The sequence below is a fragment of the Mastomys coucha genome, unplaced genomic scaffold, assembly GCF_008632895.1.
Source record: "Mastomys coucha isolate ucsf_1 unplaced genomic scaffold, UCSF_Mcou_1 pScaffold21, whole genome shotgun sequence".
Lineage (NCBI taxonomy): Eukaryota > Metazoa > Chordata > Mammalia > Rodentia > Muridae > Mastomys > Mastomys coucha.
This window is the reverse complement of record NW_022196904.1, coordinates 19306332-19322620: the sequence shown is the minus strand read 5'-3', so window position 1 is coordinate 19322620 and position 16289 is coordinate 19306332. Positions and strand designations below refer to the sequence as shown.

General features: G+C 51.3%; 1 protein-coding gene across 5 annotated transcripts in view; it reads left to right on the top strand.

The window, feature by feature from the left end:
• Lipe (lipase E, hormone sensitive type) overlaps window positions 1-16289 on the top strand; it is an 18958-nt gene that overhangs the window by 1329 nt on the left and 1340 nt on the right. The window contains exons 1-10 of one of the 5 annotated variants that reach the window (XM_031385769.1): window positions 1691-1805; window positions 2065-2208; window positions 6140-6335; window positions 9000-9535; window positions 12148-12238; window positions 12351-12496; window positions 12711-12896; window positions 12986-13277; window positions 13981-14208; window positions 14333-14509. In XM_031385769.1, the coding sequence (XP_031241629.1) occupies window positions 9020-9535; window positions 12148-12238; window positions 12351-12496; window positions 12711-12896; window positions 12986-13277; window positions 13981-14208; window positions 14333-14509 (1636 nt within the window). In that variant the 5' untranslated portion in view covers window positions 1691-1805; window positions 2065-2208; window positions 6140-6335; window positions 9000-9019. Of the gene's footprint in view, window positions 1-1681; window positions 1806-2064; window positions 2209-6139; window positions 6336-7436; window positions 7561-8999; window positions 9536-12147; window positions 12239-12350; window positions 12497-12710; window positions 12897-12985; window positions 13278-13980; window positions 14209-14332; window positions 14510-16289 lie in introns of those variants that run through there. The other 4 variants (XM_031385767.1, XM_031385766.1, XM_031385768.1 and 1 more) reach the window with 4 other exon arrangements.

The following is a 16289-nucleotide window of genomic DNA, read 5'->3' as shown; positions in this document are numbered from 1 at the left end:
AAAAAAAAAAAAAAAAAAAAAGATCTTATACAAGGCCCTGTAGTTTGGAAACAGCAAACACAGGAGTAAAAACAAGGTTTGTCTCCCTTTACACCAGGCTGCCTCCTACAAAAGATTGGAAGGAAATCAAATTGAAGTAGAAAAGAGCTCTGACTCCAGAATTAGGTCAAAGAAATGAATGCTCTTTCCAGCATGCATTTGTGAAGGAAGGATGGAAGGAAGGAAGGAAGGAAGGAAGGAAGGAAGGAAGGAAGGAAGGAAGGAATGAGAGAGAGAGAGACAGAGAGAGAGAGAGAGAAAGGGCTGAGCAATAGTTGTGAGGAAAACATACATCACACTAAGCAACTGCAGCACAGTGATCAATGTGGGCCTTACACTTGGTAAGTGTGGTGTAGACTAGCTAAACATCCGGGACTTTCACAGCCTTGCTTCGAGAAGGTCTTGCCTCTACAGGGCCTCAGCGGTTTCATGGGGTATAGAAGCTTGGGAGAGGGGCCTGGATAGGGCTGCAGAAGTCTGTAGCAAGGCCAAGGCTGAATGGAAACAACATAGTGAAGTGCTGGTGAGGTACGGCAGACCTTTCTGCCACCTCTCTGAAACAATGTCAGGTAATGCCATAGAATCCAGTCCTGACAGGAGCAGAGGAGAGGTGATAGTCCTGAGGGCCGGCAGTGATGGTCTTTCACCTCAGGGATCCCATCCCTCCTCCCCAAAGGCCTGAGAAGTTTCTTAGAGGGCAGAGTAATGCTTGCTCTGTCAAGAAGAAAATCGAGGCTTAATTCTCCCAGGGCAGCCGGGTTCCAGAAGCTTCTGGCATGGGCTACCCAGAAGCAACTGGGTGCACAGTGAACCATGTGCGCATGTGCGAGGCTCGGGCCTCCTCGGTTTCCCGACTTTTCCGGGGCGTGGGCTCCCTCGACTTAAGCTCCTTTCAGTAGGTCAACCCTGGGGCCTGCAAGCTGCTAGCCCTCAAGATGGCCGTCTTCCCCCTTCCCCGCCCCGCATCCCTTTGATTCTGGAGAAGAAGACAGGGCAGAGGGAGAGAATCCTCATGAAACAGATCAATAAGAACTAGGAGGGAGGGAGGGCGTGAGACTGGAAGGTAGTCTGCTGAGAAGCCAAGGCCACCCTCAACTGCAGTACAGGGGCCCTGTCTGGAAAAAACACGAGGGACGAACACGTGAGGGGGCGGGGCAGGGGCGGGGCTTTCCCCAACGGCTACCAAGCGCGGTCACGCCCCCAAGTCGGTCTCCGCCCACGCCTTGGGTTGCCCGCCCCTGCCCGCCCGTTCTTCCGGCTCCTGGGGCAAGTGGGCGGACCAGGTTCAAGGAAAGAGGAATGGGAGGACGAGGGTCAGCACCTGCACAAGACGACTGGGAATTCTCTGTTGGGGTGGCTCTAGCGCGACTGACTCCTCTCACTATTCCTGCTGTGAGGACACTTTTCACCGCCGCCTCCAGGATTGCTTTTTTTTTTTTTTTTTCTGGTCGTTGCGGTGCACCGCGCGGCTCCTTTAACCTTGAACGAATGGGCGGGCCAAGGCCTTCGGCTCCACCCATTAAAGGCGGAGCTCAGCGAGGAGCCTGCCCAGGATTGGATGGTTTGGGGGCCTGGCGGTGGTGTGTAACTAGGATTGACTCTAAGAGAGGGACTTGATCGCTGGAATTGGGCCCCGCGCCAGGACTGGAAAGAATTGATGGAGCCGGCCGTGGAATCGGCGCCCGTGGGGGCCCAGGCCTCCAAGCAGGCCAAAGAAGGATCAAAGAACCGCAGTCGAAGGCGGTGGCGAAAAGGCAAGGTCAAAGGTGAGCCGGTAGCAGCTTGGAAGAAATCCCGCACAGCCTGCGGGGTACTGGGGACTGGGGGGACTGACCCACTTCCACGAGGGGGAGATATCCGTGGACTGACCCACTGCCGTCCTCCGTGGGGGGAGGGGGGTGATGTGAGAGTAGAATGCCCCACCGAGACGTAAGGACTACCGGTTATCCCAGTGCTGTGTTGGGAGAAGTGTCTGAAATGCTAGTCTGTGGGAATAGGGTTCTCGCTCAGGTTCCTTATTTTCAGTGTGACCAAGAACAACAGCTGTGCCCTTAGTGTTTTCGGCTTCGGCTCAAGCGCTGATTTTCATGTCTTCTGCCCTCCTAAAAGAATAACGCGGAAGGGGTCTTAACCGCTTTTTCCAAATGAAGAAATATAAGCGTGCAAAAGGTAGGCAGAATGGAAGAGCTCCTTGCCGCCCCTTACTCTCTCAGTCAGTCCATCCATCTGCTCATTGACAATCGACTTTTGTCAACCCAGCAACACTGGGCGACTTCCAAAACATGAGAATTTTTAAGTTGGCTTTGCACCTTCACACCGTCCTTAGAGAAAGGAGAGAGTTACCATCTAGTGTCCCTGGATCTAAAAGGCTGGAGAAACAGTGGCAGAACAACCAGAGACGTTGCATGGCTCAATCAGAACAAGCATTAAGTCTTGGTTCAGTTATGAGTCTTGTCTTTGGTGCTGCTTATAGCCAAACCTAGGGCCTGGTGAACACTGAGCAAGCTCTCACCATGCAGCTCCACCTGAAGTCCATGTATCTTTAGCAGTCCTAGAGACAGGTTCCTGTGTAAGAAAAAAGAAAAAAAGAAAAAAGCCTGGCATGGCTCCCAGCCCCAGTAACCCCAAATTCATCATTCCTCGTACCTCCTTTGGTAGACAGGTGTTGGAGTTCAAGCAGGAGCCTGAAGCCTCCTATCACACAACAAAGTTACATAGCAGGACAGTATGCTTTGAGACAATATGGAACCTGTACCGCAGAGACCCATTTCACCAAATTGCTATGATCTGTGAAGCAGTAAACAGGGGCCCTTTTCTCAATTTTTTTTTTTCCTGAGCTCCAGGCATCTGTAGGGCTGTGGCCAGATTCAAATGTGTGTCCTTTGGCATACAGTAAGCCAGGAGAGGTGTATGTAAGTCTACTGCCTAGCTTGAGTATACTGAGTAGAGTGCCTGACTGTACTAGACACTGATCTCCCTAAGAGTAGGGTTGTGTCTGCCTTGTTGACAGGGAATGCCAGACACATGGACACTCAAGTATTTATTAGATTGATAAGTAAAGGAATGTGTGAAGTGTGACGTGAGGCTATTAATAGCCAAGCTGCCCTTAGTGTCATGAGGAGTCAGAAAGAATCTGCTTGAGTAAGGCTCCTTGCACAGGGTCCAGGCAAGCATACTCACAAAGGCTCGAAGCTCTGAGAATTGTTTGTCATTTCCTGAGGCCCTTCCTGGTGCCAGGCTTCAGACCTGTGAACCAGATCTCACCCCTGCCCCAAGGGTATCCTGCCTGGCTGGAGCCATCATTTATTCACGTGATCTTGCCAGTAACTGGATGAGACTGCTGTCATTATGATCAGTCCATTTCCCAAATGATGACACAGAGGCAGTAAACTGGTTGGGTTTCCTTCACCTGTCCAGTGAAGACAGAGAGATGGACACCTTCAGCCTTCTCAGAGCACGGACTGTGGAGTTGACAGCTGTTGTATGCCCCAACCTTAATGCTGAATCTAAAAGGCTCTAGTCACAAAGATTCCATCCCCAGACAGACATTGAACACCTAGAGGTGCCAGGTTTAGTCTTCTGTAACTAGCAGGACAGTCTCAGTAGAGCTGAGGACACAGATGTTGATAAGACTGTTGTTGTTACCAGGCACACACCTCTGATCCCAGTCCTTGGGAAGCTGAGTCGGGAGGATCACCATTATTAATTCAAGGCAAGCCTCGGCTACATAGTGAGTTGCAAGTTAGTCAGGGCTACAGAGTGAAACTCTGTCTCAACCTCTCTTACTCACCCATTTACAAAACATTGTAAACAAACCAATGTGATAAAAGGAAAAATCCTGGAGCTCGGGATGTAGCTTAGTTACTGGAGTCCTTGTCTAGCATGGACAAAGCCCAAGGGTCTGTCTCCAGGACCACACAGAGTAGGCATCAGGGCACATGCTTATAATTCACAAGTTGGGAGGCGGAGGCAGAAGGATCAGAAAGAAGTTTAAAGTTATCTTTGACTACATAGTCAGTCTGAAGCCATCTTGGGCTACATGAGAAAATGTGTCCTGCTTTCAAAAAGGAAAATCCTGAGAAAATGATCTTCGGAAGCTTTCCCAGCAAGGTGACATCAGACTCATGGACAGGCAGGCATCAGCTGCCAAGCAAGAAAGGTAGTGAGAGCAGAGCAGCAGGAGCAAGAACACCTGCTGGAAGGAGCTTCGCCTGACAAGGCAGAGGCAGTTCCGGGGCTGGGGCGGGGGGTGGGGGTGGGGTGAGGTCAGGAAGCTGGGGCAAGCAGGGTGGGCTCTAGGTTGGGTTAGAAGGCCATATCCAAGACTGAAGCTTTATCTGGGAGGAAGGTGGGGAAGCCTTGGTGGGCTGGAAGGGCATGGTCAGCTTTTTGCTTTCAAAAGATCCTCTGGATGCTCTGCAGGAAGAGGCTTAAGTCAGAGGCTCACGCAGCTTTAAAACTATCCGAGTGAGGACCAGGAGGAGGTAGTGGAGATGGGTGGCATGGGGTGGCATGCTCCTAGGATGTCAGGTAGATGGGGATAGGTGAGGAGAATGTACAATGTGCCTCCTGAGCTCTCTGCCTGAGCAAATAGTGAGTCCTGTTCTCAGCACACACGAACACACATGGAGACCATGACACACCCAGACATGTCCATAAATTCTTGTTGTTTTTATTGTTGTTGCTGCTGTTTTAGAGGCAGGGCATCATGTTTACATCCCAGGCTGGCTTCAGACTCACCATGTGGTTCAAGATGACTTTGAACATCAGATCCTCTTGTCTCCATCACCACAGTGCTGGGATTACAAATATTCACCCCCACACTCAGTCTCTAGTATTGGTGATCAAATCCAGGTGGAGTGAGGCAAGCACTGCACCAACTGAACTACATCCCCAGTCCTAGTACATGGATTCATAAAAACATGAACACATCCCCATACAAGCTGAAAATCCAAGACAAAACATATACTCGTGGGCTAACAAACATGCATAGGTCATGACACATACAAACACACATATACCTTCAGACATGTCAAGAAACATGAAGGTACATTGACCTGGTACATCCCCAGGAACCAAAGTCCAGGCCTGATACAGCTGACAAGCGGCCTCTCAGGGCAAAGGGCTGGAGGAGGTAGGAACATGGTTCAATGGCAGAACATTTGTCTAGCGTGTGCAAGTTTGATTCCCAGCACCAAGGGGGGAAATTCCCAGGGCAAAGGGCTGGATCCTAGTTGGCTAGGTCCCCCTCCCCCACTGCCAGGCCCACCTCGGCCCTACCTTTGCCCCATTCCTGCCATGCTCACTCATGTTCCCATTGGGTATGCCCTTACCCCAGTGCCCTCTGCCTGAGATTCTGGAAATCTCAATATCCCTCCCTTCTGCCTCTAGCCAGCCCGGTCTTCAGGGAACCTTGAATGGGCCAAAGAGCAGGGTCCTGAAATCACAAGGGCTTAGGGGAATCCTACCCTTCCCTAGTGCTTCATCCCAGTCACTTGTCCTTTCAAAAGTGTTCTTCGTCTTCAATAAATGTCCCAACCCCGTACTCCCCACATGTTACATTGGGGTGGGAAGGTAGTCAGTCCTAGCAGAGTGAACTGTGGTAGATATAAGGTATCCAGTGTAACAAGTGGGTAAGGCTAAGCTTAGAAAGTGAGAAATTATACCAACTAAGAGTGGAACACAACAGAGGAGGCCCTGAACTCAGGGTGCCCAGTCAATCTCCTGGGGAGACAGAACAAAATAGGAAATCATATGGTCGGGCAGTGGAGGAGCACACCTTTAATCCTAGCACTTGGGAGGCAGAGGCAGAGGCAGGCGGATTTCTGAGTTTGAGGCCAGCCTGGTCTACAGAGTGAGTTCTAGGACAGCCAGGGCTACACAGAGAAACCCTGTCTCGAAAAAAAAAAAAAAAAAAAAAAAAAAAAAAAAAAAGGAAATCATAGGTGTATTAGGGTAGTGACAGGCTACATGGAAGGAGAACCTAACTCCCAGGCCCATCAGTGAGGCCAGGGAGCAAACCATGCATGCACATGCAATGCATGGGCTAGAGATATGGCTCAGTAGTAGTGCATGCTTAGCACATGGGTTCCACTTCCAGGAGGAAGGGGGAGGAAAGCCCCATGAAGTGCTGCTCATGAAGCAGTCCAGCCACCCTGGGTGGGCAGAATGGCTCAGCAGTTTCCAGATGAGGAATTCAGACCTAACCTCGGATCACCCAACAAGCAACCAGCTGCTTAGCTCATGACCCCGAAGGAAGGCTCTGGTCCGGCTGTCTGTTTGCAAGTCCTGGGAAGGTACAACCCTCTCCCCAGTTCCCAGTCACTGCCTTTGGCCTTCAGTCTACTTCGTGCCCTCTGCCCTTCACTTATTTGCTAATGTGGGGCCACCCTCTCCCTTCATCAAGATGACAGTCCAGGGACAGAGACTGGGGGCTGCCCCACAGCCAGATGTGTGCTGCTGAAGCCTCTCATGTACAACAGGCTCTTTCAAAAACCACACACCTGATTTTTATTTGTAATGTTGTGTTCTGCCTAAATAGTCATACTCCACTTTATGAGCTTTATGCCTCCACAAAAACCTGTTTGTGTCCAAGAGGAGACAGAAAAGCAAAGGTATGAGCATGCTAAGGTCGAAATAAGCTTTAGTGGGTTAATTAATGAGAGTCGACTTTAGAGATGGGGAAAGCTAAGGGAGGGACCACCACGAGCTGAGGCCTGAGGATGAGAAAGAGCCAGCTGGGTGAGGAGCTTGTGGAAGACCCTGCCAGAGTATCTGAGCCCTGCTTTCCTCATACGTAACATGGAGTCGACTGTCCGCAGGGTGGGCTGTGGAAGCTAGGAGTAAGCTGAGGATGTGCATGTAAGAATAGCACCCAGTAGGCTCATGACTCAGGCCCCTGGCTGAGTTTGGTAATGCCCTTAATCAGCTTTTGCACTCCCAGGGGGTGAAGTAGGGCTGACCACTTGTTTTCCCTAACAGCTGGAGACATCTGTGCCAGGACCAGTCTTGGGGGTGGGAACTGGCATCACTGAGCCTTTGGCTCCCTGAATCCACTTGGGGGAGAAGAGACTGGGGGAGAGGGGACAGTGTGTTCAGGACTAAAGCTTGGGACTCCTGGGTCCTAAGGAAGAAGACCAGAACTGGGTCCCTGAGTCTGAGGAAGAAGAGACTGGGGGCTAGACTCAACTCTGAGCAAGAAGAGCCGGGGGATGGGCTCCCCGGTCTAAGCAAGGAGGAACTGAGGAGGCAGGAATCCAGGGATCTTAGGAAGAAGAACCTAGCAGGAGGACTCTCTGTTGAGCTGCCTGTCAAGCAGGCAGGAGGGGCAAGGAGTTGAACTCTGGGCTCTGTTTCCAACATGTGGTTCTCACTATCCTTTCTGGATGGGAGGTGAAGCAGTGACCACACCCTACCGAGGCTGGCCCCTCCCCCGGTTTATCGCCCCAGGCTGCTACTGGCACTAGCCACAGACCTGCTGTGCCAGCTTGGGGAGCTCCAGTCGGAAGAGGCCAGGGAGGGGTGAGTGCAGGCCCAACTAAGAGTCAGAAATGGAAGGGAGAGGAGACACTGTCTTCTAGGGAAACAAAGGGTTGCAAACCCAGGAGCCAGGCAGGGCCTTAGACTTCCAGAGGGGGAAAAAAATCACTTGGGAAGGTTGTAGTGTCCCCAGCAAACTGTCAAGGGCAACTTATCCAAGATGCGATATAAAAGTCTAAATAACAGGAATACCTAAGGAGACTCTGGAGGAAGATCACAAAGGACCCTGAATGTGGAGAGCCAAAGCAAGCATGGAGCCAGATTTTGAAGGACAGAAGTTGAGCTTTGAGAGTCCTAGGAGGAGTGCTCTGTATGTAGGAGTTCTGGACTTAGAAATGGGTAGTTCTGTGGGCTCTGTAATTATCCATATAACCTCTGGCTCCCTACTGAGCCTCAGTTTCCTTCCTGTAATAGATGTCTGAACCAGTGCATCCAGGGTCTTTGGGAGCTAACTAAACCATAGGTAGCATGGGTTTGGCTAGTGAGATAAATATTTATTAGCTACTTAAACTGTTGCTTCAGGCAGGAGAGTAGGACAATGTACTCGAAGGCGATGGACATGGCTGAAAGCCAGAAGACCATCCAAAGAAGAGATGCTGGGCTTAGGGAATCCTACAGAAAAGCCAGGAGGGAGGTGGATTTTGGAAGGGATTCTATGGAAGGCTTAAGTAACCAGGAGTGAGTCCCTGGTGCAGAAAGGCTGGTTTTGTAGATGGGGCTCAGTAGGAGGGTTAGGTACAGAGGGCATTCCTAGGCAATAGGAATGGCTGGCCTCAGGGATTAATGTTCCCAGCCATTGTCAGAAGGGAAGGGCTTGTAGGCAACCCCATAAGAGTAAGAAGGAAACTTGAAATGAGGCTTGAATGCATGGGTCTTAAGAAAGGGAACCACTGAGCATCCAGATTTCCCAGAACAAGGAGGACAAATCCAAAGACAGTAAACAAAGATAGGAGTTCACCCTTGAATACCTGGAAGGAAGAAGGAAAAGGGTGGGCCGACTTCTGGAATAGAGAAATGGATCCTTTTGGGCTCAGGAGATTGGACTCCTGGATCCAGGAAGGGGGGCAAAAGACATGGACAGGGTGGGGTTCCAATTCTGAAGAGGAGAAACAGGCAGGGGCCGCTCAGTCTGAGGGCTTCGACTCCCAGCTTCTAGGCAGAAAGAGGATGAGAGCACAGACTTCTAAAAGACAAGGAGATAAATTCCTAGGTATGAGAGAGAAGATAATGGAAGGCCCCTGCATCTCTAAGAGGCTTGGAATAGACCTGAGGAAGGAGAGGGCTCAGCTTTGGGCTCCTGGATCTCAGCAAGGATAATCCTAGGTTTGAATACTTGGTTGGGCCTAGGGAAGGAGGAAGGCCCTGTACTCCTGGCCCTGACAGAGCAAAGGATAATCACAGACCTTCCCATCTTTCCACAGCCTCAGCGTTCTCACACAACATGGATTTACGAACAATGACACAGTCGCTGGTGACACTTGCAGAAGACAATATGGCCTTCTTCTCAAGCCAGGGCCCGGGAGAGACAGCACGGCGGCTGTCCAATGTCTTTGCAGGTGTTCGGGAACAGGCACTGGGGCTGGAACCAACCCTAGGCCAGCTGTTGGGTGTGACACACCATTTTGACCTGGACACAGAGACACCAGCCAACGGATACCGTAGCTTGGTGCACACAGCCCGTTGTTGCCTGGCACACCTACTACACAAATCCCGATATGTGGCCTCTAACCGCAGAAGTATCTTCTTCCGTGCCAGCCACAACCTAGCAGAGCTGGAGGCCTACCTGGCTGCCCTCACCCAGCTCCGTGCTCTGGCCTACTATGCCCAGCGCCTGCTGACCATCAACCGGCCAGGAGTGCTCTTCTTTGAGGGTGATGAAGGACTCACCGCTGACTTCCTGCAAGAGTATGTCACGCTACATAAAGGCTGCTTCTATGGCCGCTGCCTGGGCTTCCAGGTGAGTCCCTTGCCCCGTGTCCTTCTGGGTTTACAGTGAAGGCTCTGGTGGCTGGTAGCCTGTCCTTGAAGTAGTGTCCACGGTAACCACAATTATTAGATTCATGACTCACCCCACAGACTGGCAAGGAAAGTTGGCAGGAACTCAGAACTGGACTCTATGGGGCTCAAACTTGTGACTCATAACATAGATCAGAAGCCTTTTCCCCAGCTGGGCCTGGGTAACTCGGCAGGTACATATCATCAGCTGCTTGGGAAGCTGAGGCTGGAGGATCGCAAGTCCATGGCCTGGGTGAGCTTCGAGAGTGAGATGAAGGGAAGCCTGGGAACTTAACTGAGACCTTGTCTCAAAAGTAACAAGAAAGCTGGAGCTGTAATTCAGTGGAAAAAGATCTCTCAAACATGCATGAGGCCAAAGCTTCAGTCCCTGGGAGGAGGGGAGGTTCATTTGTTCTTTTTCTTTTCCAAGTATTATGGATTGAACTTAGAGCCTCGTGAATGTCAGGTGAGCACTCTGCTGTTGAGCTGTATCCCCATCCACTCTTTTGTAGTCGTCCCCTAAGTTCTTTTGAGTTTGAGCCCCTAGGATGGTGACAGTTCTTGATCTCAAAGGTCTCTCCTATCTGAGTACACTCCCTGTCATCTTCACTGAGACACCTGAAACGGAAGGAAGAAGGTGCCATCCCACAGATATCAGATTGGCACCTGGGCTTAGTTGCTATAAAAATCACATGATTTCTAGGCAGCCCTCTGGACAGGGTCAACACACCCATCATAGTTGGTGACAATGGAGAAGACCTGGTTGTGGCTGATCTCTTCCCTGGGTTCTGACCCAAGCTGTGGACCTTTTCTATCTTTTGCCCATCCCAAACCACCTCAGAAAGATGAACCTGTCCCACCACACAGCAAGTGGGGCAGCCCAATACCCTCAGGGGGTTAAAGGCAGAAGGATTATTTAAAGATAGAAGCTAGCCTAAGCTACATCATATGTACCAGGCAAGCCAAGACTATATAGAAAGACCCTGCTTCGTGCTGGGCAGTGGTGGCGCACGCCTTTAGTCCCAGCACTTGGGAGGCAGAGGCAGGCAGATTTCTGAGATTGAGACCAGCCTGGTCTACTGAGTTCCAGGACAGTTCTGAGTTCCAGAATAGCCAGGGCTATACCGAGGAACCCTATCTTGAAAAACCAAAAAAGAAAAAGAAAAGAAAGACCCTGCTTCATAAACAAACAAACACACACAAATAAGTAAATAAATAAATTGGGGCCTAGAGAACTGCAGAACATAGAACACTAAAGTCAGAACAGAGGCTGGGGCTGCCCCAGTCTGGGGTCAGTGCTTGTTCTAGGCAGCTCCAGAGAACTATAGCAAGCTGTATCAAGGAGCCCTACTAAGAATTCCAGGGGCCTCTTTTCTCTCCCTTCTCTGAGAGATGAGCCCACCACTCTTTCAGCTTCCCTGTCCCTGTCCAGCACTCTGGTCCTGAGCAACCCAACATAGTTCTTTCTGGGACTTTCCACTCACACACACAAACCCTACAAATAGTGAGGAGCCTGGCAGAGCCAGCCATCTCCCTGCTTTTATGTCCTGGCCTCGACACTGGAAAGAAATTCCAGGCTGCCTAAGTCGGTATTGTAACCACAATGGCCAGGAGCTCCTGTGCTCTTTGGCCTACTGGGTCCCTGGCCAAGAGCACAACCTGGGCCAGCTGCCAGCTCCTGAGGACCCAGATCTGCTAGAATGCAAGACAGCATCACCCTCTAAAATGTCAACTTCCAGGAAGGCAGAGGCCTCCTGATCTCAGATATTACTCAGTCCCTGCTCCCTCCCAGAGCCTAGCATGCTATGGAACTCGTCCAGTGTTTACTGAGTGAACAAGAACTCTACTAATTCCTTGCCTTGGCCTCCTTTGGCTGAGTCTCCTGTCTGTCCCCTGTCTGCCACGTGTCATGTATCTCCCAGTCTTCCCTGACAGCTATCTACCCCTTGTCTAGGCCTCAGCTGATCTGCCCAAGTTCTTTGTACCTGTGTTGGATCATTTCTTCATTTCTGGCTTTCAGTTCCCTGTACCCAGCCTGAACTGTCTGCCTCACCCCTGACTTCAGAAAGATCCTGTGTACTCTTAACTCCCCAGTTGACAGGCCTCCAGATGAAGCTCAGAATGAAGTCCATCCCTCAGCCTAGGCCCATCTTTGCCTCCAGGACCTCCCTGGCTCTCAATCCCCAGCTCACTCAGCTGTAGGCACAACACCATGTTCTCCGTTCCATGCTCACGTCAGTACTGCTGCTTCCCCTTGCTGCCCGTATGCAGCACCGCAGCTTCCGCTTCTGCACTTGCTCTGACCTCTCCTGGGGCATCACTGCAGCCCATGCACCTAGTGCCATCCTTCAAATCATTAGTTGATTTAGACATTACATGTCACATGCCTTTATTTGTTCATCGTCTCCTTCCTTTTGAGGACACTAGGTCCATGAAAGGGCCCAGGGTGATGCCCACAGCACACCACAACAGCTCAGTAAAAGCTTACTAAATGTATGTACCTACTCCTACCTCTGTCCCAACTCATCCCATCCCTCTCCTGGGTAGTTGGGTGACACAGGCATCCCTTCACAGTTCACACCTGCCATCCGGCCGTTCCTGCAGACTCTCTCCATCGGGCTGGTGTCCTTCGGGGAACACTACAAACGCAACGAGACGGGCCTCAGTGAGTGGCAGCTGGACCCTGCCTACACCCTCTCCTGTCCCCCCCTTTCCTAACCTAACTGAGCAATCTGGCTGCCACCAGGGCTCCTTGACAACCCCACCCTCATCCCCAGGTGTGGCTGCCAGTTCCCTCTTTACCGGAGGCCGATTTGCCATAGACCCAGAGTTGCGTGGGGCTGAATTTGAACGCATCATACAGAACCTGGATGTGCACTTCTGGAAAGCCTTCTGGAACATCACTGAGATCGAGGTGCTGTCGGTGAGCTCAGAGCCAGGAGAAAGCCCCAGCATACTTACAGATGGAGACTGGCTCCCAGATAGCCAGCAAAGCCACAGCCGCTTACAACAGGGCCCCAAGGCCAAGGATAGCACATAAGAAAAAGACTGGGCTGGGAGCAGGAAGTATGTGGTATGGTGTGTGCCCCCACCACTGCCATAACCTTACCCCAGCATCCTTTCTGTTCCCTCCACAGTCTCTGGCCAACATGGCATCAACCACTGTGAAGGTAAGCCGCCTGCTTAGCTTGCCACCGGAGGCCTTTGAGATGCCACTGATCTCTGATCCCAGGCTCACAGTTACCATCTCGCCTCCCTTGGCACACACGGGTCCTGGGCCTGTGCTAGCTAGGCTCATCTCCTATGACCTGCGGGAAGGACAGGTAAGTCCCACCCAAGCACCCTGAAGCCCTGAGCTTACCCTGTGGGAGGAGGAAAGCCCTGACAGATCACCATCTCTCCTCACCACCAGGACAGCAAGTTGCTCAACAGCCTGGCAAAATCTGAGGGCTCACGCCTGGAGCTGCGCCCACGGCCTCACCAAGCACCCCGTTCACGGGCCCTGGTTATCCATATCCACGGTGGCGGCTTTGTGGCACAGACCTCCAAATCCCATGAGCCCTACCTCAAGAACTGGGCCCAGGAGCTAGGAGTCCCCATCATCTCCATCGACTACTCCCTGGCCCCCGAGGCTCCCTTCCCCAGAGCACTGGAGGAGTGTTTTTTTGCCTACTGCTGGGCTGTCAAGCACTGTGACCTGCTTGGTGAGACCCAGGTCCCTGTGTTCACAGATTCTTCCCTCATCCTTGCCCTGGCCACTCTTCTTCAACCCTCGTCCTGTCCCGGGGATGCGCTAAGTCCCTAGGTCCTCAGCCTCAGCCTTATCTCTGCCTGCCCCTCACCCCAGCCCACCTCCCTTCTGCTGCCTCTGCAGCCCTGCTGATGGCTAGTCCCAATGCTGCTCATCTTGCATTTGGCCACTTCATCTCTGCCTCCTGCTGTCTTATCCCAGCCCCTCCCCTCCTGCCTCTCCTTCCTCCCCCATGCCCCAGCTTCCCACCTTCTGCTTTCCTGCACTGCCAGTCTGCTGGCTCTCAGGCCCACCTATTTGCCAGGTCCTCACACCTCCCTCTTGGAATGCCAACATCTCAGGAGGACATCAAGGCACAGAACAGAACATGGCCATTCCCAGCCTTAACTTTGACCTTAGTTTCCCAACATCTGATGTCCCTGTCTTAGGAAGACTGCCCTGAGCTCCTCTCTCCTACCCACTGCTCTTGCTGCTGTCTGCCAGAGCACTTTGTCTCTGTCCTCTGACCACTACCTACCACAAAGGTTCAAATCCATGCCTCTTGCCAGTAACTAAAATGGCATTCTGCTTGATCTTAGGAATTGCATACCTCACCCGAGAGCCCAGTTCTCCCTGCTCATGCCAGGCTATAACTTGGCTCTTCTCCCCACAACTAGGTTCAACTGGAGAGCGGATCTGCCTTGCGGGAGACAGTGCAGGTGGCAATCTCTGCATCACTGTGTCCCTTCGGGCAGCAGCCTATGGAGTGAGGGTACCAGATGGTATCATGGTAGCCTACCCAGTTACCACTCTGCAGTCCTCTGCTTCTCCCTCTCGTCTGCTGAGCCTCATAGACCCTCTTCTACCACTGAGCGTACTCTCCAAGTGTGTCAGTGCCTATTCAGGTAAGGTCCATGCCCTCAAAGTATGGCAGCTGGATGCCTGCATGCCTCACATGCCCCCAAGTCTGTGGGTTAGAACTGGGCCTGAAAAGAGAGACCAGCTCAGCCTCCCACATGTGTTCTGCAGGGACAGAAGCAGAAGACCATTTTGACTCAGACCAGAAGGCACTAGGCGTGATGGGGCTGGTGCAGAGAGACACTTCCCTGTTCCTCAGAGACCTGCGCCTGGGTGCCTCCTCGTGGCTCAACTCCTTCCTGGAGCTAAGTGGACGCAAGCCCCAAAAGACCACATTGCCCACAGCAGGTGAGTTAGAGCTTGCTCCAAGGCACCTAAGCCAAGACAGCATAGACAGACACCTTGACATAGCATAAGCCCCAGGATGCATGGGACCACAGAGTTACCTGTCCTGTCTGGTTCTGTCCTTGATCCCACAACAAGCCCTTAGTTTTCCACAGCAGACTACATCCTGGAAATTCTGCTTCCCCAAACAATCTCACAATTCCAGGAATTACCTCCTCCCCCTAAAAAAAGAACCTCTCAGGTCTCAGGGCCCTCACTACTGGGAAGCAGAAGAAAGAGCTCTGAGAGTTCAGGGCCAGCCTGATCTATGAAGCAAATTCCTGTTTAAGGTAGGTCAAAGCCACACTGGGAAACACTGTCTCAACAACAATAAAACCATCCCTTCAGGAGCCCAGGGAGATGGCTTAGGAACCAGAGCGTGCTGTGCAAGTATGAGAACTTGTTTGGATCCCAAAACCCAAATAAAAGCCAGGTGTAGTGGTGCACACCATAATCTTAGCTCTTGGTGGGCAGAGGCAGGCAAGTCCCTGGGACTGACTGGAGTGCCAGTCTAGGCAAAAGCAATGAGCTCTGAGGTCAGTAAAAGATAAGACTCAAAAGCTAAGGTGGGGGCTAGGAAAATGGCTCGGTAGCTGCTGCCAAGCTTGCCCTGGGTTCAGTCCCTAGGATCCACATGGTAGAAGGCAAGAACCTGCTCCTTCCTATAAATTGTCCTCCATCCACCAAACATGCACACCCACATACAAAATAAGAATTAATAAAAGTGAAAGAGAAAAGCAAGGTGGACGCTGCCATGAATAATAATTATTTCGGAGGTGATCTCTGGGCACACACACATACACACAAAAATACAATTAGTTTACATGTGTTTTATTTTAGAATCTTCAGATAAATACAGACAGACACATGCACAAGTTAAAAGAAAATTGAATTTGAGGCTAGGAACCACTGAGCCCTAGGGGTGGAGTTCTCTGTAGGAAAGGTTACCCTAGAGGCACACACTCCAGCCCAGCTTCTCAGCCAGTGCCTCCATGAGTTAATGGACAAATATTAGCATCTATAACTCTTAGTTTGTCCTTCTGTGAAATGGGTACAAGTGTTTCTACTTTGCTGAGTCATAATGAGGACTACTACACCCATTTTTGTCAAATACCAACACAGTCCCTGGCATGCAGGTGCTCTTAGAAGATACTCGAAACCCATGTCTTATTTCTGTAGTTCTGTTCCAGTGACTCTGGGTCACACAGCACCTAAGTAACTATTCTTGTATTGGTGTGCACTTTGCCCTCATAGATTGATAAAGGCAAGTTATAGCTAGGAGTATGCCGTAGCACTGCACACCTGAGGCAGGAGGATCCCAATTTGGGCAACAGAAATAAAACAGCATAATCCCTAAAAAAAAATTGCAAGCAGTAGGGATCCAATTAAGTTAACAGACATGCACATCAGCCAGGCACTCACTTGCCTGGTTACTCAGTGGAAAGAAAGAATGCCATTTTGGAGAGCAGATCCATGAACTTAACATACCCTGGAGGCCTGTTAGCTGCCTGTGGTTGTCTGAGTTCATTCATACCCTTTGGTCCAGTAGTCATAAAAGGCTGGCTGAGCGTCCTGCTGTGTGGAGCCCAGAGGCAGCTACAGCCTGGAGTGCTGCCTGACAATCAAACCTTACTACCAGCCTGGGGATGTAGCTCTACAGTGGAGCTCCTGCCCTGCCTGGAATCCACCAGTAAGGGGCAAGAGGCTAGGAACTAGCACATGCAAGGGCTATGTGCACCACAGA